At 36.4% G+C, this 25683-nt stretch overlaps 1 protein-coding gene across 1 annotated transcript in view; it reads left to right on the plus strand.

Moving 5' to 3' along the window:
* TMTC2 (transmembrane O-mannosyltransferase targeting cadherins 2) overlaps positions 1–25683 on the plus strand; it is a gene marked incomplete at its 3' end in the record, with an annotated part of 95636 nt that overhangs the window by 27133 nt on the left and 42820 nt on the right. Inside the window, exons 2-3 of the mRNA XM_057386542.1 lie at positions 10115–10943; positions 25290–25404. Of these exons, the coding sequence (XP_057242525.1) occupies positions 10115–10943; positions 25290–25404 (944 nt within the window). The remainder of the gene's footprint in view (positions 1–10114; positions 10944–25289; positions 25405–25683) is intronic.

Below are 25683 nucleotides of genomic sequence, written 5' to 3' on the forward strand. Positions count from 1 at the left end.
ACTTGCAGAGAGAACTGCTGTGCTTCAACCTTCCTACTGAGTGACTTCTCATTATAAATCATCTCTTTCTGGCTCGAAAATGCTGCACTTCCAAACTCCACTCATTAGTGAGACTGGAATGAATTTAATAATAGCTGGCTGTTTGCACCAGAGCCATGTTAACAAAAGACTGTTGCATTTATGTCCTTGATGCCCCAAACACCTATGCAATGCATTGGACCTGGACAAACCAGGAATTACCATGGCCAGCTCTGTGTTGGTGTGTAAATATGGATGCGTACATGCAGGCAACRTGATTTCTTTTTGCACTTTTTTCTATTTTGCCTATTAAAAATGAGAAATTTATTTAAAACAAAGGTTTTGATAACAGTACTGAATGTATTTAAGACAAAATAAATTTCTTCCTTACTTCTAAAAGAGTGTGTAATTTTTCATTGCCTTCAGAGAAACTGGATTATTTTACAGGTAGACTAATTTGAACATAGATCATTACCTCACAGGAAATATTAATGATCTTTTTTAAGCTTAACTAGATAACTGTGCAGGTTTTCAAGTAAGTTTTAATTTAATCAGATAAGGGGTTTCAGCACACCTCTTACAGCACCAGTAACTGACCTCTTTTAAGTACTTCATCCCTGCATAGTTGAGAAGTAGCTTGGTATTGAGATTGCTACTAAGTGCCTCATTTCTTCACATTAACCTAATGAAGAATAATGACATTCTGTATCATGTAGTAGCTTTTGTCATCCATATTCTGCTTCACCATTTTTAATTTCTCTTTATTTGAATTATTAAAGATTTGGTTTTGTAATAAGGAGATCAGTAATTGCCTTACCTTTGACTCTGTCTCTGATTCAGACCCTAGTAATGCAGTTTGTATTCTTTAAAGGCTATGCTTAAATATCCTTTTAAATAAGCCTTAAAAGGATAGCTAGAATAAGGGTGGAAAGAAATTAACACACATGTTTTTTATATTGTTTTCTTCATATTTCATGTATAGGGAAACAAAGCAGAGGACATCCTATTCAAGGCATTCTGTTATTTTTATCAAATATACTTTTGAGGAAATTTTCTGTTGAAGTGCTTGTAGTTATTGGCTAAGTATTCTTACATTTTGCATTTTTACTCCTGTGATATCTTTGTGACACTCTTTGCTATCATTGAGCAGTAATTACTTATGTAGTTAGCCAGGACTGCTTGCTGCAAAAAGTTTAATTTGTTTTCTCTATTCCTTTTCTAATAGGTATTCATTTCCATTTACGTTTAGTGTATTCAATAGGGAATGAATACAAAAATCTTCCCCAGTAATTAATGTAGGACACACCAAGGTCTCTCTTCTTTAAATTAGTCTTTGACCATAACCAATTAYATTACAAAGCTAGCAATCTAATGAAAAAGAGGAACAAATGAAGTTGTTATTGAAATGGTAGTTTTCCCAGTCTTGCCTCTCAAGATTGCAGTACTTACTGGTCAGGTCTTACAAAGGTTGTTAATTTAATTTCTTTTATAAGGTGTTGTTTGTTTGTTTATTGGGTTTTTTGTTTGTTTTGTTGGTTGGGATTTTTCTTGTTTTTTTTTCCTCCAATGTATTATTCTTCAAACTTTCAAGAGTATATGTATCCAGAATTTTATTGCTAGTGCTTCACAGCTACTTCGGAGGCAAGGCTATATTAGGTGAGAAAGGAGGCATGTAAATGTGCTTCACACGGCTTGTTTTGAGTAGGAGTTTGAGAGTACAAGTCTACTGCTCCTGTCAGTACCCTTGCAAACAAAGCTTTTTGTCAGTGGTGGTGACCTGCTATTTGTCAGCATTCTTAGTGATTTCCCTTTCATCTGCTGTTGGTGGGACTTTGAATCTTGAAGTTGAGTAGTTCTCGCTCTAAATCACTTTTGTTAAGGYTTTCCAAGACTGTTACTCATTGCTGTGTTGCCTTTAGCTTATCTGGTTCTTTGTTCTTCTCATTTTTTTGCACTGTGATCCTAGTGGAGCACAGAAAAAGGAGTAATTAAACTGTATAGAGAGTATACAAATGAAAGCACACTCTCAAAGAGATTGCATCCAGACTGCAGGGAGCTGTCCTTCAGGCTGCTATTTATAATAAGCATTGCATCTGTAATAAATGTCTAGTAAGTGGCTTAATTTTTATTTAAATTTAAATTTATTCCAATTCCTAAAGGGTACTGACAGCAAACATAATACTTATCTGCTTCTGAGTGTCTTTTGGCCATCCTTCTTATAAATAAATATAGTTTGTGGATGGAGAAGGAAAGTGAGATTTTTTTAAAATAACTTTTTAGTTACAACATAGCCTGTATTCAGTTTGGCACACAGATAGGTTCTGAGTCAGTTAATAATCTTTTCCTTACCTTGCTAAACTGCTAGATCTGAAAATAAAATAACTCCACAAAAATCAGCTTTAAATTTTATTTTTTAAAGGAAATAAATTTTAAAAAAACTTGTCTGATCTTAGATGAATCTTCCTTGATAGTATAAAATACCTTCTGAATTGATAAGCAGGTTCTGTGTTTTGCATGGACTTACTATTTGTATTCCTCTCCAAAATGTTGTACGTTTTTAAGCTTTACTAGAAGAATTACCATTAAATGTTAAAATTTGTAATAGATTTTTGTAGTTTCAAAGTAGTTTCAAGACTACCTTGCTGCTTGTGCTTTTGACATATTTTAAAAGTACAAATAAAACAACCAAAACTCCTCATTTTTTTCAATAAGCAAAGAGAAAAATGAAAAAAAACCTGCACAGAAAATGCTGCTTGTTATCCATGATTCCCTCTAGAATCCTGTTATCCACTGTAGCAACTGGCTCTTGTAGCTTGATAAGCTTCCAGCTGATAGATTTCTATTATACCTAGAGAGGTTGTTCTGTCAAACCTGGAGCCAACTTGCTGTTTTTCCCATGTGCAGAAATTGGTTATTGATGACTTTATTCTACTGAGTTGGTAAAGTTGCTTAGTCATTGCCAGAGTGTTAATTTGGGATTGAATGACATTTTTGCTGATAAAATCTTTTAGTCAGTACATGTCTATTTACAATCTTACAATGTGTGGTTTTTTTGCACTGCATAATAAACCAGCTCATAGGCTTTAATTTTCCTTTATTGCCCTCTTATTAGTGTAGGAAACCTGAAATGTGCCATTCTAACTTTTGGCAGTAGGTTGGTAGGATTGCAGTCTGTGCTCTTAAGAGCCATTTTATGCTTTGTTTCTTTTTTTTTAAGCATTGCGTAGAAGAGGAGAACAAACTTGGTTAAGAAGAAAAAAAAGCATATCTGGCCATTTGAATAAGCAGGGCTCTAGTAAACTGCCTTGCCAGGTGGGATGTAATTAATGTGATGTAGGAGATATCAATGATATTGTGAGCCTTAGCTGTGGGTACTCATTTTCATGTGTTTGTTACTCAAGAGGACAGGCCAGCAATGCAGCAGAACAGCCTCTGCGTTCCCAGTGAGACTGGGGCAAGGCTTACTTTCTCCTAGGGGCTCTGCAGACCTATTGATAAATTTGTTCAAGTGTACTGCTGAACTGTGCTGCCCACCTCAGCTGTGGCACACATTTGTGAGACTGTCCTGCTTCCTTGTAGTCCATGTGGCAGTGACAGAAGCACACTGGTTCCATTTTGCACAGTTGGAATCTTTCTTTGATTCCCTTTGAACTTAAACAAAGTACTCTGTCATCTTGCTCTATCCAGTTCCTTTTATTTCTGAAAGACTGGTTTTGGATCCAGACTCTTTCAGGATTTATTAGTGTTGTGTAGGGTAGAAGGATTACTTCCGTTATCTTTTGAGAGTGTGCTTTCATTTGTATACTCTCTGTACAGTGTTTACCTTTCTAGCAGTGGTTTAAAAGAGTTGCTTGTGATCTGTTATGCTTCTTTGAAGCTGAGCCACTACTTGTTCCACTTCTCATAGTTGTGTAGCTTTAAGCAATCAGTGTTGCCCCTGCCTTTTATACAGGTTTATTTTTCTGAACATTTCTGTTACTTCAAAAACATTTTGAATTCCAGTTCTGCCTTACAAGATACTTGCATGTTGAGTGAGCTCTCAGTGTTTTGTCTAGCATGGAAAGTGCAGCACCCTTCCTTCACTGCAAAACCTCTGGATGAGACAATACTTGTTAAATGAAATGCAGGCATGATGAGCCCCTGTCTGTGTGGTGGTAACATTAGTGTGGGACACCTTCCCTGAACAGTCTGGCAGTCCAGGAATGTCTTTTGGTCTCAGTGGGTTTCCAACCTCCTGTGTAAAGTTCTTGCTGCTGCAGATAGATGGAGTTACTCTGGGGGGGGCTATCTATAGCATCACCRTCGTCACACAGCATTTAGCTGTGTRTTCTTAGAGAAAGCCTTTCCTTTGACTGATCATGCAAACAGATTATCAAGCTCCTGTAGTCTCATACTGAAATCGGCCAAATGGAAACTTGCTAACACAGTTTTGAGTATTACAAAGCAGGCATTCTTTATTGCAGTGCTGGGCACTTGGAGAATCCTTCCTCTAATCGAGTGCCCCGAGTTTTGGGTACACAGAGTTCTTATCATACACTGATGACGTATTCCTTAGCTATTGCTGCGTACTTGATATGTATGTATTACTTTATTTTGCATAGTTGTAACCCTTATCAAAACCCTTTTATGGTTCTTTGTGTTTTCTTTGGTGGCCTTCAATGTCCTTCAGGTGGCTGTTCTCCGCTCTTGGGTAAGCGTGATATTGTTGTTCTGCGTAACTTCTGCTTTGTCAGCTTTGCCGAGCTGAGTTGGCATCCTGCATGTGTTTTGCATGGCTTCAGTTTGCTTACTTGAACTACTTCTCCAAGGCTGAGTTCTGTTCTCCTGTCCTTATCAAGTTCTTCTGCTCTTGTATTATCTCCAGACATCCATGCAGTTTCTGATCTTAATGCAGTCTTGCTTTTCCCCTGTAAACTATTTTTCAGTGGAGAGGTTAATTTTTATGGTATTTGATTTATTTTTTTTTTGTTTTGGTAACTAAAGATTAATATTAAATGATTAAGGATTTTAGAGTAAGACTGGCAATTTTAAATGTTGTTATCAATAAGTCAAATTATTGTAAGGCAAGTCAGTAGCAATAAGGACYGTTTAGCTTGTGCTACAGGTTAATTACAATAAAAGTATGTACAGATAACCTTTAGCTGTTTTATGAATGCACTGGCTTCCTTGTTGGAGAAGAATTGTGTGGGGCATCACACTAGAAGTAAATGTTRTTAAATTCGTACAGTTGGTCCCAGTATTGGACAAACTGTAGACAGAGGTCCAACTCTGAGGAAAAGCAAACCTTTAGGCTAGTCGTATCACCAGTGAATATGAGCAAACCTCATTTAGTGGGTCATGCAAGCAGGAACAAACTGGGCAGGTGACTAGGAAGCATTGAAGGCCACTTCCATGTCAGTACTGTGACCCAGCAGGGTATGTTGCAAATAGCTTCATCCCTGGTGGGGTTATGTTTTGAATTCTAGTTTGGCTCCAGCTTGGCTGAGCTGTTATCCAGGAACCTTTACCAACTGTGGGAACAAGATACTGTCAGTCTAGTGAACTGGCAGCATTTTACTACTTTTGGGAATCCCAGTTTTCAAGCCAATCTATTTTTAAGGAGCTCTGATTTGGAAAAGAAATTCCTGTAGTAATGCCGGATGACAAATCTTCTTTCATCTCTGCATTTCCTGAGTTCTAAAAATAACACTTTGTGTGTGATGATTTTGATATCTGGGCTGTCTTGATCACATGCCATATTTAATGTTGCTTTTTGAAATGGACAAAACGAAGTGAAAAGAGCAGTATTTTTTGAAAATGCTTTGGAAATCACTTAGGTCATGACTGAGCTTTGGCAGGGGCTGCCCAATGAAGAAATCTGTTGCAGTTCCTTATTTAAGGGCAGTAAAATGAAGTGAAGAATTAGGATTTAAGGAAAGGGAAATGTGCAATGTGGGTAGATCATGCAGATAGATTTTGATAGGGCGATGAAAAATGTTTCTACAGTCACAAAGACTAAAATTGCAGTGATGGTACTTGCCTATTAGCAGGCAGGAGAGATATTAAATCTGATCTAAATCAGTGCTCATTTTTTTCCTCAGATGAAAAAGACTGCTTATGAAAGGTTAGAGGATTTATGGGTGTGTCAAAACATATGGCAGATGGGCTGGATTAGGACTCATAAGTATAGTAATCCAAATCCTTTCTGCCAAGCATACAGAAGATCTCTTCTGCTGGACTGCACTGAATGTACACAATCAGATCAGAGGAGCACAGGCTGTCAGGAGGCTCGGAGGAAGAATTACTAGTGAAAGTGCTTGTCTGATCAGAGTTCATTTTGAAAATGAAGGCAGGCAAAAGTCTACTGGGGAACTGGCTACATTATTTAATTTTAACAAATTGCTGGAATGATTTTCTTCCAAAGCCCGAAAGAAAGTAAAGCCAAAATGTGTGCTAAACCTTTCTCATTATCTGTGATTATATTAGCACAGAGGGATAAAAGCTATGCAAAAGTTATGAATGTTGAGAGACGAAAAAATGGGAATGAGTTTGTCTTTCCCTTCCAGGCCAATGCTATCTGTGAGATTTGAAAATTAAAAAAAAAAACAAAAAGGGAAAGGAAAAAGGCATCCGATTTTAAATTGTTGTGGCAGATGTTTAAGCATTAGGGACAGATTTTCTTGGCTCTAGAGTGAGTCTCCTCTGAAATCTGAAAATTCAGAGTGGTGTGTCAGTATTACACAGGTTACTGCAAACTATAGTTAGCATTATGTTAGTTTTAAAAAGTTGTGAAGCTACTGGCTATTGAAAAGATGCATGTCTGAAATATGGGAAAGAATGCAAACCATTTGTGTCTGAGGCAACAACAGGAAATTTGCACTTTTCTCCTGTCAGTTAACTAAGCTTAAGAATCTACCAGAGCTCCTTCTCCAGTTGACTAGTGCCTTAGAGCATGATAAATTGATATGCTGGTGTGGTAAACCTACTCATATATCTCTGAGCTCCAGGAGTAAATGCTTAGGTATTTCATTTGAAAGTCATGTAAAATGCTTAAAAAATAGTAAAAAAAAAAGTTTAGTTACAGCAGGAAACACAAAACTGTGTATGGGTAATCTATGTTTGTAGAACCAACAAGTGTGAGGATCCACACAGCAGAGATCTTAAATGTAAAGCTTGAAAGAGAGGCTGCAAATAGTTCCTCCAGCAGTGAGGATTTATTAGCTCTGAGCTACAGATTGTTGACATTTCTAAGGATAGGAACAAGAGGCAGACTTAACTCTTAGTATTCGGTTAACATATGAGGAAGACCTGAGGGTTTTTAGGTTTCACTGTTATCCATTAGAAATAGCATATCTGCTCTCTCATGGTTTTGAGAACCTTGTAATGTCAACTTTCCTGGCATTTAATTGAAAAATGCAATGATGAGGACTTAGAAAAGTGAGATTTTCTTCCAGCAACTAAGTAAGTATTAACAAAATAACGAAGCAGTCTAATCAGTCCCTGAAAACTCACTTTTCATCTGTTAATCAAGTTTCTCTTCCCTAGTATTTGGGATATCCTAATCTTTTGAGTGGTAAATAGCCTTCCAGCAAAGACTTGCTCTAAATTTCTAACTCTTAAAAAGACCATTTTCACTTTCCAGCTTCTTTCTATGCAGCCCCTCATAAGGGGGGTTGTAAGAGGTTTGTAAGAAGGATGTATAAAAGAGTAAATAGGTCACATTTAACATTTCGGAGTTGTTTATATGTATGTTTGAAGGAAATGAGTTTGAAAATAATTGAGCCAGAAGGGTGAGCACAAAAAGTTCACATAGACAAATTTGATGAGAATGAAAGGACAAGTTGAACCAGGGACATAAGGTTTTACTATGAGGGCATACATGCAAATCCATGAAATCTGAATAATCTTTTTATTCCAAATGTAAACTTAGTTGGGAGTTTCAGTGATAACCAGTTGACACAGCTTTATAACATTAAAAGCATTTTAATAGTTTTGGCAGGCATGGATGAAACCATATGTGAAGTGAGTTGTGAATATTATCCAGCTTACAAATAAAAGTAAGTTGTTCTAATAGGCTTTCCAGAGGATGTACTTATCTTGAAGTGTAGATGAGGGTTTTGATTGATATGTTAGCAAAAATTGTGGATTATCCAGGATATAAAAAAGCTAGTAAATCAAATTGGTATTAATATGTCAAATCTGTGGACCCAGGCTCTACTTTATACTTTATACTTTATACTTTATACTTTATACTTTATACTTTATACTTTATACTTTATACTTTATACTTTATACTTTATACTTTATACTTCATACTTTATACTTTATATTTTACTTTAAGTATAAAAATTGCCAGCATTTTTAGATGTTTGAGATACAAGAGCATAAATGTTCTCATTATAAATTTGTTTGCTCCCTACTAATGGCTCCATTTAATTTTTCCATATTATATCAAAACTCAATGAATAATCCAAGTGACATTCAATATTTTAAGCTTCACAAGGAGGAACTCTACAGGAATGTGAAAAGGAATAAATTTCTTCATGATAAATTACAAGATAAATTATAAATTACCATGACTAGACCATGTGTTTTTTGTAGAACATCAGTAATCTGATGGTAGAAACCTATTAGTAATTGACCTAAAATGGAGCAACACAATCATCTGTAATTAATGATATCAAGGGTTGGTTCCACCCACAAAAGAGAAAAATGAGCTGTTTTGTGGAAATAAGATAAAACATCATACTGTGAGGTTCTGCTTCTGAATAACTAAATAAACACTGAATAATCATCCCAGGAATGTGTAGTGTGAGATGGAAAAACAGATCTAATAAAATGAAAAATGATTGACAAATAATTCTTTCTAATAATGGGGAAAATATTATCAAAGTACTTAATACTGTATCTGGAACTATTTGGCAAATAGGGTTTTTCTTCCTTACAAAAGGCGTCTGAGAAATCAAAGTATAAAAAATACACATATTTTAGCAGAAAGAGTAATGTAAACCAGCTTTCATTTAGGGTACCCATGTAATTGAGAGCAGATCTTGGCAAGAAGCAGCTCCTGGAAGGTGTTCAGTTATTCCATAAATAAGTGGAGATTCTTCACGTTGCTAGCATGATGACATTAGTAGGTGGAGTCAGCTGCTAACACATTATGTTATTTAAATGCATATGAAGATGTGAAAGGTTTTGGAGCATTTATGGTCTGCCTGAAGAAAAAAAAAACAACCGCGATGTTTTGTTTGGCTCTAAGATCAGAATCACAGAGTTGTTAGGGTTGCAAGGGACCTCTGTAGGTCATCTAGTCCAARCCCTTTGTCAAGGCAGGGTCACCTAGAGCAGGTAGTACAGGAGCACAGCCAAGTGGGTTTTGAATGTCTCCAGAGAATGAGAATCCACAACATCCCTGGACAGCCTGTTCCAGTGCTCTGCCACTTGTACTGTAAAGAAGGCCTTCCTCATACTGAGGTGAAACTTTTGTGTTTTATGCAAAATGAAGTGTGACTTTCAGTAGTAGGTAGATCTGAAAGCTCCAAGTGATCACTAGTTAATAGGTAGGAGCTAGGAAACCTAAACATGGAATCTGTGTCTGTTTTGCTCTCTTGCTTTCTTGGAAATGTTAATCAATTCTCTGGTGAAATGCCTCAAGAGAGACTTTGATTAAGGAAAATGGAACTGGAACATCCTTTAGACTTTAAATCTAGCTAAAGCAAATTTGTGTCTTGGTCACAGACAGAAACAGGGAAAGTGTTTGGGAGGTTGTGTAGGAACTATTTAAAGATTCCATAAATTCCTCTAAAATGAAGTGTTTCCAAAGCATTACACAACTAGATCTCAAGCAAGGATTGACAGCCCTAAAATGTCTGAGGGCTTGACTTTGATATATTCTTTGTACAGCTTAAATAAATGAGCCAGTTCCTTTAGTCTGTAGTCAACAACATACTCCAAYGTGGTGTGATCCTAATGTCAGAGACTGAGACCTACTGTATTTGTTTCCATTACTGAAAAGAAGTTCTGTCAGACATTTTTTTAATTATTTTTTTTTTTGTGTGTGTGTAATTTACACAGTTAAATACCTGGGGTTGATTTATTCTATTTTTTTGTTTTTCAGAGAAAAAATTTGACCCTGTTCTTCAGCATTGGTTTATTGACCTCCTGGGGAACTGCACTGCTGGGTGTTCGCTTATACTGGATGGGAAACAAGCCCCCAAGTTTTTCTAATTCTGACAATCCAGCAGCTGACTCAGACAGTTTTCTCACACGTACCCTGACCTTCTTTTACTTGCCRACCAAGAACCTCTGGCTGTTGCTGTGCCCAGATACCCTCAGCTTTGACTGGTCTATGGATGCCGTGCCTCTTCTAAAAGCAGTCAGCGACTGGAGGAATCTACACACTGTGGCCTTCTATGCAGGACTCCTCCTCCTTGCCTATTTTAGCTTGAAGGGCTCCAGCAATGAGGGAGAACACAGTGGGAAAACTGTAATGAATGGCAAGCAAAATGCTAATGGGCATAGCTGCCACTCAGAGATGGARTACAAGACACTGGAGGTGAAGTCAAGCTTAGCATCAAAAGAAGAGAATGGCCTAAAAAAGCACGAAATTCATAAACTGCAGCTTCCTTCAACCGAGAACATTGTCATTCTGTCTCTCTCTTTGTTAATAGTGCCCTTCGTTCCTGCCACAAACCTATTTTTCTATGTTGGCTTTGTAATAGCAGAGCGTGTGCTGTATGTTCCTAGTATGGGCTTCTGCCTGCTGGTTACAGTAGGTGTCAGGGCCCTTCATGTCAAAGCCCAAAAGCGCTTTCTGAAGAACTTGGTTTTTTGTTCCACTGCTGCATTAATTGTTTTCTATGGACTCAAGACTGTTGTCAGGAATGGGGACTGGCAGAATGAGGAGATGCTGTATCGGTCAGGGATAAAAGTAAACCCTGCTAAAGGTAATTTTTCCTCTTTCTGGTGAATGTTTTACTAATTCCAGCCTGCTTTGAATTGTCTGATTTTATCAGTTGCATCTAAAGAGGATACTTCAAGAAATGTAATTTCAAGTTGCAGTGGTATGTGCTTTAGTGAAAAATGGGCAAAAGCAGTCATGTGTTTTGGTTAGATGTTGCAAGTTTGGCGTTAACATGGAGAAAAGGAGACCCTAAGGTTAAGGAGATACTTTCTTTTTCACTGGTATTAGTTTTGCATTTTGAAATTAAAGATGCATTGTTAGTATTACAGAACGCACCCTGCTGTTTTTCCATTTGTAATCTGATATCTAGCATGCTAATGAAGATTTTTCATCTTTTGTTTACCAAATTTCTGTTTCCTTTGACTAGAAAATATAAGAAATAGGAAAGGGCAGTGTCAGGGAAGTGCTGTTTCTTTACTTCATCTGATGCAAATAACGTCAATACTACATAATAAAAATGAGGAAATGAGGTCATATAATTCAGCCTAGGAAATTACTGCAGTTCCCCCTCCATATGAGTTCTGTAAAGAGATATTGTCAAATACTTATGCCTTCCTCTTCATATATAAATATCAGCTATTTATAACATTGCCCAGCCATGTCTCTCAAAGGTTATATCTGTGCTGTAAKGATATGTGACCACAACTACTGTAAACACATCCAAACAGGCAGTAAACTTGCTAATTTAGGTACCAGTAACAACATTGAGCTGTGGCTCTTTGGTTTCAAGCATATACGGCAGATCCAGCTGGGATCCTGAACTCCATGGTTGCCTGGCTGTACTGCATTTGGCACACAGGCAAGTTTATATGAGAATGGTCAAAATATCACCTGTGAGTGCAATGTAGACATTGACGAAGCCTTCCTTATTCACAGTTCATCAGAAGTGAGAAGGGATCCGTTGATTGCTTTGCCTGTCTGTGAAAGAAAAAATTGACAGAACTTGAATACTCTCATTTTTTTCAGTCCTCTGCTCAGAAACCTGTTACGTGATGCAAAGTTATCTGCTTATAGAGTTGTGCTTTTTGGTTAGACAGTTATATCATGCCATAGTCTAAAAGCTGTGATAGTAAGAGCCAGATGCAGGTGGTTACTGTGAGCTGATAGGGAGTGAAAAAGTAGATTTGGCAGATAAAATGCCTTGCAAAGCAGCATCTTAGTAGTTTGTCAGTCTGATTTTGTAACTCATGTTTATATACTTTCTCATCCTAGGAAACTTGTTGCTGCAGCAAGTGACTTAATTGTGAACAAGCACATCCTGTTTGTTTTATTATTTTTTTYCCAAACTAGCGCAGGAGGGCAAGAAATGAACTAACTGAACAGCGAGCCAGTACACCGGAGTGATTATGTGAAGCTCTGAGACTTAAAAGTTCAGTGACAATATGAAACTTCTATTAAAACACTGGAATTCTTTGGAAAGAAAAGTGTATATGAACTTGATTAGTTAATATATGTTCCATTTTTGTCCTTGGTGAARATCCCCAGACACTAATAGTTGTCTGCTCACAATGAGCCATATTTCGTGATCAAAAAAACTACACTAGTTTTTGCCCAGTAGTACAACTGGCTGCAGTGTTGTCTGGAAATTAGACTACTGGATATTGTGCTCCCAGGAGAGAAGCTGAGCTATATTCATCGTGCACATCTCAGTATGCGCAGACTCGTGTGTATCTGATCATCTGGTTTCTTGCCGTATAAGCTGACATTAAGTGTCTTTTAAGATGTGTGGAAGCAAATAGGATGCACAGGATGTCAATGCAATGATATAGACATGACTGAGCTGACTTTAAATCTGCTTAAAATAACCTGTTAAACTTCTGCTGAATATTTACTAGCCCACACACATGAGGCTAGGTATAAGAAACCCCTAGCAAATGTGACCTGTCACCCAACTCTGTTCATCATTGTGACTATTTCTAAGATTATCCCTGGCTTTGACTATGCTCATTTTATTTTCTATTTCTCACACAATCAGGCAAGTCTGAATGAACTAGACTCGTTGCCAATCCTGCTAAAGCATTGGGAGATGATCAATTCAAATTACTCTTCAGTAATTAAATGAGGTTGACGTAGGAAAAACAATTTATTTTTGTGTGCCTCTTTTTTTTAGTTCTGTGAATGCTGGTGATAAATAGGCTATTCAGAGAGTGAGACAATGGGCTGCTCAGTCAAATAGTGGAGTGGAGAAGTGTTTTCCTTATTTTTAGGCTACTGAGAAGAGGCTGTCACTCCTCATTTCTCTGTTTTCCTCAACTCATATTAAGTTTCTCCTCCATAGTATGTTGTTACTTCTGAAAATTGTGGAGTGGCAGGATCATTTTCCCTGATCTGCTTTTTCTCTCTTCTACAAAGAGCTTCTTCTGAACAAGAGCTGCTTCTGTCCTAATCTAAAAAGCAATAAGGTATCCCTTGAAAAACTCATAGTGTGGGAACTGATAAAGAAATAGAAATCTGTGAAGACCAGCTTTGCTAAGTCAAAAAGATGGGTGTTTTATTCCTGATCCATCTGTATTCTGGGCTGGCAGGATGAAAGCCACTGATGGCTGAATGCTGTGCAACATTGAGCTGATGTGCTGTATTCGTAAGGGCATTTGCGAGGCAAACTTTTAGCCTGGATGCATTTGTGTTCAGTGTGGCTGAACTGCTTTGGAAATGGAGTTGTGTCACATGGTGATGGTTTATAATCAGGTCCTCTGTGTTGTAATATGTATAAGATTATAATCTCATATGCTACTATGGGACTTTGACGTAAACATTTTCAACAGCTTCTCTGTCTTAAATCCTCAGTGAAGAAATGGGGGATAATCACCTCACCAGTACTTTCTTCTGATCCCTTCAGGGGTACCTTGCAGGCAGTGCAGACAGAGCAGTTTTCTGCATCAGGTGAGAAAGTCTCTACCCCCGCAGGCAGCCACTGCCTTTCTGCAATTTACATTTCTCCAGGCTGTCCCTGTCAGTCACTGACAATATGAAAAAAATACTCAAAAGCATGGGATATAAATTATCTCTTAAAAAGCCCCCAAAATGCACCATAGCAGAGTCAAGTGAGGAGAAGGTGGTGAAGCTGCCTCCAAACCATTGTGTGTGTGCCAGCTTTCCTAGTTGCCTCATTGTGTGCCAGGCAGCTGCCATCCCTTGGTTGATGGCATCCTTATGAGGACTTGGGATGCCTTAGCTGCACCTTTTACTGGTCTTGTTCTGCAGTTTTGGTTATAACTAATATTTCAAATAATTTTAAAGTGATCCAAGCAGTATCTCATTACAGTTTGTCATCACTTGAGGGAGAAATATGCAAGACAGACTAATTTAGTTTATGGTTTCTGAAGTGGGTGTATGCATGTTTTGACCATAGGGAGGGAAAGACACAAGTTTCTCTGTTCTGCCTTTAAATTAATGAGCAGCCCAACTGATATAAAACCATTCTCATTTTCTGAGCGTTCTTTTGTAGCAGAGGAAGCCTCCCAAAATGAAAAAACAAACAAAGAAGTTAAAAGTGGGTGGTAACGGTCACATCTTTTTTGGTTAGACTGATGCCATACAATATAATGATGCTTATTATGCCTCATTTACTCTAGTAGTCTAACCTGTAGTACCAAAAATAAACTTCAAAAAGCTTAATCTTTTTCCTCTGGGCCATTTCCTACCTTGTAGTCCATGTCTGAACATCAGAGATCATTATGATATATTTACTGTAGAAAAAAGAGAGGCTTAAACTGCCACAGAGGTATTAGTTGCATGGTCATATTTTCTGATGAAATTTTAGTCTCCTGGTGCTATGACATCTGTAAGAAAGTTTCGAGGATCCTTCCAGGAAATAGCTGACCTACTACATGAAATGGATGCTTAACTAAAAATAAAACTAACAGTTCAGTGAGGAAAAACAGTTACCATACTTTGTACTAAGCTAGGTAGAGAAGCCATATTTCCCTCAAACAAAAAAGATGCAATACAATGCTATTTCCCATTATTATTAGTTTTGTATCACTACAGATGACTAGAGACCAAATGAGAAGAAATATTTTAAGCAGAATTCTTCAAATACGCTTATTATTAAGAGCTTGCATTATGCTGACAAGATCACTTCTAATACCTTTAGAGCTTTCAATAGCTATTTCTCTGACACACAGCTTGTTGTTCACTACTCATTTTTTTTACTTTCTAAATAGAGCAGTTTGTGTCCTGATAAATACCACACTGGGCATTTTAAAACAGTTTGAGCATTTGGGATTGCATTTCAGTGTTTTGGTGCAAATATTTAGGTTCTTTAATATGTRGCTTGTCAGTAAAACTCCCGCTCATCTTTGGCCCAACAGTCTAAATACTACTCTGTGCAGTAATTATTTCTTTTTCCTTTGGTTCATTTAATTTCAATAATAATAAAATGACAATCAGTGTGGTTAATATAGCATTGCACTGAATAAAAAATGTGGATATTGGAAAAAAAGGCTTAAGAGACAAAGTGGTTTCAGTGAACAGATTGCCAAGTAAAACACCAGATTTTAAACAAAACCTGCTAATAAGTGCACTTAAAAGTTTTGCATGTTGTCACTGTTAAGAAATACCAGTGATATGAGCATACCATCTGGTATTAGACATTCATGAGTTAGTTGTAAATTTGCTAATGAACTCTTAAGTCTTCGAACAATCTTTAATCTCAATCTTTTTCCTCTGGAAGGGAATTCAAGTTACCTATTTTCATAAGATACTGGATTTTTTTTAAATTTTATTTTGATGATTCATGATTGTTTTGAAACCTCTCTGTAGTTATGGCTGTATAATGCCCCTCCTAAGTCAGCTGATAAATATATATCAGATTATACAATCCTTATGGTGATTCTTGACATTCTCTTAGTTAATATTTTTAGAAACCCTCAGAGAAACATACCACCAAATAATCCTCAGTTTTCCCAATATCTTTGCCAGAACTTTCTGATACTCTTTTTGACTAAATATTGCATGAATATTTTCCTTGATTTCTGTTATTATTTTCAGCTTTAGCTACTTTTTAAAGAAGAAATTACTTTAAGTTATATYTTCTATCAGTGGTATAAATGTTTCTAACCACCAGTAAGAATCTTTGTAACAGCTACTGTATGGCAGATGCAATGATCTTATTTAGGCAAAAAAAAACATAGGATAGAATTATAGGATGAAAAGTATAATTTATATTATATAATTTTATATGGCTGTATAAATCTGTTATTGCCATATATGAGTTATGCAGGATATACCGTGATAATTTTGGTGTCTCTGTTCATAACAAAAATGTTAGAATTTGAAGGATAAATGTGGTACAGAATGCTTCAAAGTTCTTAAAACAAGTAGGAAACACTTTTTAAATCTGCCACTCTTAACAGCTTGTTGTGTTTTAGGAGTACTGCTCCCCAAATCAGTAGCCCCACCCAGACTCTTCCAAATTCTCACTCTGCTTCTCCCCTGACTGGAAATGAGAGCGAGCTTTCCTTACTTCCAGCCTTGGCAAGTGATGGGAGATGGCATCAGATAACCTTAGGGTCCAAGGTTAACCTTAGCTACCCTGGCACTACAGGCACCACCTTGCCTGGCTGCTAGGGCACAGCTTTGAAAGAGTTAGCTCAAAGGAACCACACAGAACTGTTCAAAAGTTAAATAAAAGCCTATTACCTGAAAACAGTGTGTGGCACTCAAAATGGGTGGTAGTGCTGCTCTGGATGATTCAAAGGAGTAGAAAGAGTGGTCATTAATAAGTTGTTTGGGAAACAGCCATAGTTATTTAGAGCATCTGAGCATGCCACAGGCAGCCCAGCCTCAGCAAAACAGTCTGGCTATCCCAAATGTGTTGGAGAGCTGAAGGAAAGTTGTTTACAGTTGAGTTCAAACTCTGAATGTATTCTGCAGTGACAGAGTTCTCTTTTTCAGTTCTTTGGTAGTGCTGTAATTTTCTCTGAAACCCAAGTCAGTATAGGATGTGCTGCTTCTTCAGCAGGATACAAGAAAGCCTGATATTCTTCCTTTATATATGTGTAGAGGTCTGGAAGCAAGGATTTTTTTCCCCATTGGAGGGTAATTTGTGAATCTTAAATTGCAGGTGGGAAGAGAAAATATTATTAACTAATAGTTTGGCTTTTTTAAAGAAACAAACATGAGACATTGAGACATGGGCCCATCAGACTAACTTCTTCGCCTGCCTTCCCTGAGATGCTCTGCAAAATCAATCAGCAAACTCATCTGGGCTAAAAATGACAGTGTGAAAAACTAAAAAAAACAACCAACAAACAACCAAACAGCCCTGGTCAACRAGGATTTCACTTTGGCAAAGTGAAATTTTGTAGCGTATCAAGGAAAATGGCATAAGTTTGTGGGGTTTTTTTTCCAGAAAATAGTAGATTTTATTTTCCAGTTTAATTAAAAGACAGACCTTTGGTCCATATTTGTGTGTTCTGTGGAACTAAGAAGCTTTTTTCCAGAGGGAAAGAGTTAATTAGAGGAAAACGAGATTATCTGGATTGATTCTCAAGCCAGCTTATTTGTTTCAGTGCATTAGACAGTCATSCAATTGTTTCTTTATTTTGCCTTTTTTTCAAAATATGACAACTCAGAAAAATTTCTCTTTACATAATTTTTTTGCCATGAATTACATGTTTTCATTTTCCTATCTGTAATGGATTTCATATTGATATATATTCATATTGATATATTTACATAAATCTGGTAGAGAAAAAATTCTTTAATATGGACAGGACAGAAATTTACATATATGCATTCTTATACCACTTCTGGTAGGATAAAATCCCAGTGTAGACAGATAAATAAAAGTATTTAAAGATTGCATTACCCCCTCCTTTGTAACAGGGGGTTTTATTACTTAAGCTTGAACTGTTGTCATTGCCAATTCTCATGCATCCAAAAAGTAAATGAAGGCTGATGCAGTAGCAATATGCACAAGCAGCTTGTAAACAGTTTTGTTTTAGATTGCAGAAGAGATCATGAAACAGAATGACTGAATTCTCAATGCCATTTCCTTCTCCTTCCTTGAATGCTCTAGCACACTGAATTTTTCTTTGAGCTCTAAAATACAGAAGGCTATTAAAGATGCTAATTAATAGTTGTAGCATCTTTTATTAGTTTCACCACTGATAAATGAAGGAAGTAATTTTATGACCTACCTTCCTTCCTGCCACCTATATTTCCATACCAGTGTGGATATGTGTTGGCTGACAAAGCTTCACAGGCTCTTGTCTTGCCTTTCTAAGTGATTTAAAGYGAAACAAACCAACCCAGACAACTTGAAGTGTTATGAAAAGCCTGCTACCTGGATATGAACTTACTTGCCTTTTCCAAATCTGACATACGTTGTTTGAGCACATCTGAAGAATCTCTTGGTTTGACAAACCCAAATGCTGATTTTCTTCTCCTTGTGACTCCTCTGCAGTGTTTCCAGGACACTGTGCTCACTGTTCCCCATTTCTGGAAAAAAGCCAGCAATGATCCGTCTACTCTTAGCTTTGAGGACCAGGGCTGGTGTTCCAGTACACCCTGCCATTGCTGCAGGACGCTGGCTTGCAGTTAATCACTTGAGACATAAGTGATAATTTTGAATGTATCATAGATTATTTTTTTAGAAGCCTGCTGTTGAGAAGGTTACATAATTTGACAAATTTAGCACATGGTCCCCTCCTTGCCTGAGTCAGTATGGTACTCTTGAAGAATTCCTCAGGGTTCATCCTGACATGACTGGGATGCCCAGAAATGCTCTCTTGTTGTATTTTTCTGCTTCTTTGTCCTCCTTTCGTATTCTTACATGACTTACATCCATTGCCTCTACAAAATGCAGTTTCTTATATCATGAGAGTTTCAGATCAGCTCTATTCCTGACCACTGTGAAGTTTAGTGGAATGGGAACGTCATGGTAGTAATGTCTTACAGTGTTCACATGTTTGCAATGCACACATAGCTAACAAAGCTGTACAAAGCTGTGATCAGAACAGTGAGTGGATTAGCTGTTAAAGGTACTGTGGTCATCCTTTTCACATTTTTCCCCCTAACTTGCATCAGTTTAGTTGTCTGATACCATACTTTTCACAAAAATAATTTTAGCATGAGGGAGGGTGTGGCAGAACTTACTTGGCTGTAGGGTGGTAGGTAATGGTGAAGCCGAAGAACACTTCACCAGCTGCTCAGGCTCATGACCTGCCAGAGTCACTCTGCCCGCTTTTGAGGAGGAAGAGTTAATTTTCTGTAACATGCAAGTGGAGGGAGTGCATCAGCAGTACAATAACGTCATGCATTCACACCTATGTGCATCAGGGTTTCAAAACTAAGGAACAAAACCAAAACACTGCCTGCCAAAAGTGAGTTGCTTGGTACCCATGTTGACATGTTGTTGGATAACTTTCAAAGCTCTGCATAGTTTTCAATCCTGTTTTTCTTTCACCTGCTGTCATTGCAAAAGCCCTGCAATTGATCAACAAATGAACTTCTGAACAAATGATATAAATAACAACCTTAACATAAAGAAGAATATGTAAAAGTTAAAAGGTGATAGATCTCTAATACAGTCTGTCTCAATGTTGCCACATACTTATTGATGAAAAARAAAATCAGTGTGTAAAGCAGATTAAACTCATAAATTATGGTTATGCAGAACCATTTATCCCTTTAGGAAACAAAAAATAGGGCAGTTTTGTAGTTGAATTAGCTAAAGGAGGGAGCTTGATCAAAATGTTCTATTAACAAGTGAAGACTTTAGAGGAAAATTATTGCAAATTATATGTGTGAATTTATTACATATTTTGAAAAAATACCATTATTGCTTTTAAATAACAGGAAAAATATAAATACCTTATACAAACCATGGTAAAGAAATTATGCAAAACTTGTCCCACTTTGAAAGTAGCAACGTGTAGCATTCAGATGAATTTTTCCATTCTCAAACCACTTAACAAACATGATCTAGTTGATATTCTGGATATCTTTGTGAGTGGTAGTGGCTCTGTATTGTAGAAAAACTGGTTTAGATGTTGAACTTTCTTTGTTGTGTTTTTTTGAATGTGCAGCTGAGCTTTCAGAGGTTTTCTTGGGGAAGTGTGTCATTCCTCTGTTCATGAAAATGCTTCCCTCTGAAGAAAAAAGTGATTGTCTGATGAAATGTGAATGCTAAAGACTGGAACACTGCTCTGCTTTAGCAAGTAGGAAAGGAAAATGCCATAAGCTGTGCTGAATCTAACCTTCTGACAAAAAGGAAAATGTGGTGTTCTTTATAGCTATGGTTATGACCTTTCAAATGTGAATGATATAACTGGTGATGTGCTATTATATTTCACAGTTTACCTACAAAGGTAGTTTGGAATATTTGGATATTGGAATCTTGTTTACCTCTGTTGCAATTATCAGCCTTTTTCTCTCCACTAGGATGAACTTTTAATTTACAAACATTGATCTTAATGTTTCTGTTTGTCTCACAAAGTAGATCATGCTCAGAAGTCCTCAAAAGACTCAGGGGAATAACAAATTTTCCATTTTTTTTTTTTAAGTAGTTTTGTTTTAACCAAACAAATGCTTTGTCTGCTCCCAGAGGCATATTAGGAAGGTTGATCCTTTAACAGAAGCTAAGAATATAGATACAGTATGAAAAACATAGACAAATATCAGTGTCCCTATGATAATTAGACTGTAACACAGTTTACGTAGCCCTCATTTTGTGAGAGCACTAATTGTGTGGGGAAATGTTCCTCCTCTGTATTGCAAGAACACTTCATCTTCCTCCTTTAATTCATTCCTCCAGAGGTTTTAATGAATTTATTATCTGTTAGTACCTGCCTATATTGTTAGAGTAGTCCCTGTGCAAACACACGAGATACGATCCTTAACAGAAAGAACTTGCAATCTGTCRATGAGTAGTAAATGTTTGAGAATACAAATAGAAAGGCATCCCTTCTGAGCAGCAGACCAGCAACAGAACAGGAAACAGATTATACCTCTTTTAATTCACGGTTTAGTATCTGTAATTTCAGCAGGAGAGAGCCGAGTCTGGTGATAGGAATGCATCTGTTATAAATATGTGAGTTTAAAAAACATATTACTTGTTTTTTAATGAAGCCACGTTCCTCTTTTTTTTTTTTTACTGAGGCATCCTTTGCTGTCAGTATTGTTTCACAATTTCAAATATTGATGTTGTGACCAATATGAGATTATTAGTAAATTGATGTGCATATCTTATTTTTAATGAATTGTTAGCCTTGGGCAGGAGGACAAACAAATGGAAAATCCTTTTGGACAGTATTGGAAACAGAAAAAAGTTTTTAAGAAAAGTAAGTTTAGAATTTTGACCCCTCATTTATCATCCAAATAAATGACTTGCCAATAGGAATGGCTARGAATCTCAAAATGCTTTGAGGAAAAACATTACTTTGGACCGTTACAGYATCTGTTGGGCCCACGTGCTTAGTCTTCAAATCTTGAAATCTAATGTCTACAAATTAAACAGGCAAAGAGTAAGAAAATTGAAAGCTTTGCTTTCTGGATTGTGTTGCTTCTTCCTTAAAAACTATTGAAGAAATAACCAGAGATTCAAATTGTATGCATTCACTTCTTTTTCATAGACAAGTCAGAAGAAACGCAGAAGGATTTTAAAGGGAGAGAATGTAAACTGGAACTGCTGTTCCTAACTTCACAAGCTAAAGAAGTGTAAATAATGCACAAACATCTGTAAAGTTCCATAGAGGTTTTCTTGGCTTGATGTGCTTTTTTTTCTGTGAACTAAGGCTTCTAGTTTGGAACTGCTGACAAGTTGATGATACTTTACTTGGCTGTTCCTTAAATACATCAGTCTTTGCTCAAGAAGTTTGTTTTACTCAAATAATAATCTAGCTCACACTCCTAAATGCATTCATCAATTTGTGGTTTAACGTGTGTGAGTTAAGTCTGATAGCATAAGGTGAAAACAGTATTACCAAACCAGTAATTTCTTCATGTGAATAGTGAATAGTATCAATTTTTTTAAGTCCTCCATTTTGTTTCATTAGTTTTCAAGTATGTTATTCTATACTAAGGTTTGCAAAGGGCAGTGTTTGCCTCTGGCACAACATACTGGGAAAGATGGCATTTTCCTTTTCTTTGCTATGTATTTTTTTAATATTTACCAGGATATATTTCAGTGATTTAATAGCCAATTYTAGTTGGATTTTTTTCCTCTCCATGGTTTAGCAAAACTGTTTGGACAACAGATATATTAATATAATGKCAGTTTACAAATAAATTTCATGATTACCTAATTTTTCATAGATTATATAGGGGTGGCAAGTAGGAGTGAGAATGTGCTTTAATACTCTGGGTTAACTTTGCTAATGATTTGATATTTGATTTTTTTTTATTTAAAGCAAACTTTTGGGTCAACTAATCAACATACATGCTTTTAACCCATCTGAGTGCTCTTCTCTGACTCTTTATTGCTTTATTATCTTCATTTCAMTGAACAGTGTAGCATGATCTTTGATTCAATAGAAAGGGAAAGTTTTATTTAAGTGAAGATATTTGTACACATTCATCCATTTCTCACTTGTTTTCATAATTCAGTTGCAAGGTGAAAGTTTAACCATTTCCTTTAGAAAAACATGCTTCTTAAATCCAGGCAGATTAGACTGGACAATGTTGTTCTGCTTTGCTGTTGTTTGTCTTGCTCTATTCCAGAATGAAAGTGCTTAGAGAAGGTTTAATATACGAGTCTTATATTTTTCTGTGTTGTTAAATCTTAATCCTCAGTTTCAGTGAGATAGGTGAGAAATGAGGCATGTTAAACTTGAGACTAACATTTGTCTCATTAATTTTCATTTTGAAAACAATTAAATGCCTGAGAACTTGACCTACTCTCACTGTAAGGTGTCATAAATGCAGTCTTTACAGCTTAATAGAAATCTATGTTGATATTTATTTTTCATTTCCCACCATGTACAGATGGAAAGTACTTGAGTGCTAGAATTTAGTTGAAGCCGTATGGTGTGTTTTTAACAGGGATGTGGCTTCACTTAGGTATAACCTTGTTTATATTTCTGAATGTGCCCATAGTTGAACCAATGTTGTTACAGTTATGAAGAAAAAAGAAATTTTTGAGATATGGAAGTTAATAATTGAAGTTTTTTTGCCCTGAAAGTTAGTTGCATTACTTAAGACAAAGCAGGAGTGAAGTTCCTTGAGTAGTTCATGTAGCCTCTTTTCCATGTATGTACACCATACATTTTTATTCCCCCTCCCACCCAGAACCAAGAGGATGTCTTTGCTGCAGATATTAGCTGTTGATAACTTCTAGGGATTATGAGTGTGATCTCTACACATAAGCATTTATTCTGCAAAATGTTCTATGTATCTCCTCAGCAGCCAGAGCTATGTCATTCTTCTGAGTAGTTCTGTTTTTAAACAGACGTGAATATTTATATTGAATTTATGTAGTACGGTTATGTGAAAAGACTATGGTTTTCATGTTTCCACTGATGTTAAATGGTCAGATTCCTGTGTTTTATGTTTGCTGTTTTCTCCTATTGTCACTTCTTCTAGTGCATCACATAAGGTTAATCATTCTCAGTTTTTTGAGTTTTGACAAAAGTCCCTACATACAGTTATGGGAAATTGGATATTCATTTACTGCAGAAGAAATACCAGGTTATGTTTTCAAAAATTAATTTTTTTTCAAAAATCATATATAAATGTATGTTTTTCTTGCAGGGGTTAATGCCTATGGACTGGCTAGTCACCTTCATTGATGCTTCCAAAATGCTTTCTGTGTGTAAAAAGGGAAGAGTAGCAGTTATGGAGAAATGTAAAAATTCTGCATATGTGATAGCTGAGTGTAAAAGATGAGTGAGAATAGTTTTAGCAGCTGTATTTCAAAATGAGGGCTCATATTGTAACTTTTTTGATTTATTCATAAATTATGTATGGATTATTTCTCATTAAATACTAGGGTAAAATGCAGTGACTCATAGAAGTGATAGTTTCTTTTCGTATGGAAATATTGCATTTTTCTTTGGCTTTATAGAATATGTTGTCCTCAGTTGAATGACAGGATTTTTATGAATTCCAAATGGACTTAATAATTTTTTCCCAACATTTACTAGTTTGTTCCGCTCTGAGGAAATTCTGTGTTTGCCGCTGTTTCCATCGCTGTGGTAGAATGATCCTGGAACAAACCACAGCAGCTTGATAGTGATGCATTTTCTAAAGAAAAAAATGCCTATATCAATTATCAATCTGTTTAGCAGTGTTATATTAAAACTACCTTGAAATTTTGTATTAGTCAGAAATTATGTAAATTCTTGTTAAAAAAAAAAGCTTGTCTGAAGTATCAGAGTTAATTGCTATTTGATCTAATGTTTGTGATTAGTGCATCTGGAAGGAAGAATATTCTGACCTATATTGTGTGTTTGGTGGAAAGGACTTGCATCRTCTTCCCACTGTTTTTTCATTAAAAAGAAGTGTGACAGTAGAACTTTTTAATGAAACAACTTTGCATTTATAAACATAATGTGCTCTTTTTTTCATGTTTACACACATTCTAATTGTAATGCCAGGTAAATTTGCTTCCTAAATTCTGAGTAGCATAGCTTGTGTTTTCAATAAAACATTAGTTCCAATTCCTTTTTTAAGTAGTTTATATGCCACTCAATAAAACTGCAAAGGGAACACATGTGGAGCTTTAAATATTTTTTTTACCTGAAGTCTTTTATAGATGGGCTGTAAAAATGCATTGTGTAACAAAATAAATTGTATGGAAAGGGACCACATGTTTTTCTAGCAGAAAAAAAAATGCATTTTGGTGATCTATATAGTCTGTTTATATTAATATGGCATATTTTAATCCTAGATGCTTACCTAACTGTTCTTTCAATTCCTGTTCATATGTCAAATTGTAATACTTCAGTGAGGAGTATGTCTGCTCTAGAAAAATTTCTTGCTGTTTCGAGTCAATAGGCTTAAAAAACCCTAAAACTAGGAAGATGCCTCAGTTCCACATTTCACTCTGAAGGTTTTTATATAGAGATGGTGTAAAATAAAATTGTTCTTTCCCTTTACTACAGTAATATCTAGAGACATATTTTTGTAAGAAACTTTCTTTTCCCACCTGAAAGCTATATGCATGTAGAATGCATGCAAATCACATCTATGAAATGTGAGTCTCACAGTTAGATGCAGAGAACCAGAGAACTGGTGGAAAAAAATAACCAACCTCCCCTCCTGTTCCATAAAAATAGTTTCTTTGTGGGGTTTGTCTCCCTGAAAAACTTCCTGATACTTGGATACTCTGTCATGTGTAATTGGATTGTAGCTTTTTCTGAATACTGTTTTCTCCTCTTGACAGCATGGGGTAACCTTGGAAATGTTCTCAAGAGCCAGAGCAAGATTTCTGAAGCTGAAAGCGCCTATAGAAATGCCTTGTACTACCGCAGCAACATGGCTGATATGCTTTATAATTTGTAAGTATGTGTGGCTTTCCTGGGGTTGAATTGTCTTTGAAACCTGTAGTGAATGGAGCGATTGATTTACTTGCTGGAAACAGAGACGATGTTATTTGTTGCTGTGTAATAGCCATTTCATTAATTGTGCTCCTTAAACTATGGGGTGGACAGGGTTTTTTCTTGGTCAACGTTATCCTATATTCACGTGAAGGGTATGGAGAAGGTAAATGTACAAATCTGTTTGCTTTAAAAGAACAAAAAAAAMACCTCACACTAAACAAAGTACCAATAGATGAG

Source organism: Malurus melanocephalus, unplaced genomic scaffold, assembly GCF_030028575.1.
Source record: "Malurus melanocephalus ecotype Western Australia unplaced genomic scaffold, MMel_1.1 scaffold_986, whole genome shotgun sequence".
Classification (NCBI taxonomy): domain Eukaryota; kingdom Metazoa; phylum Chordata; class Aves; order Passeriformes; family Maluridae; genus Malurus; species Malurus melanocephalus.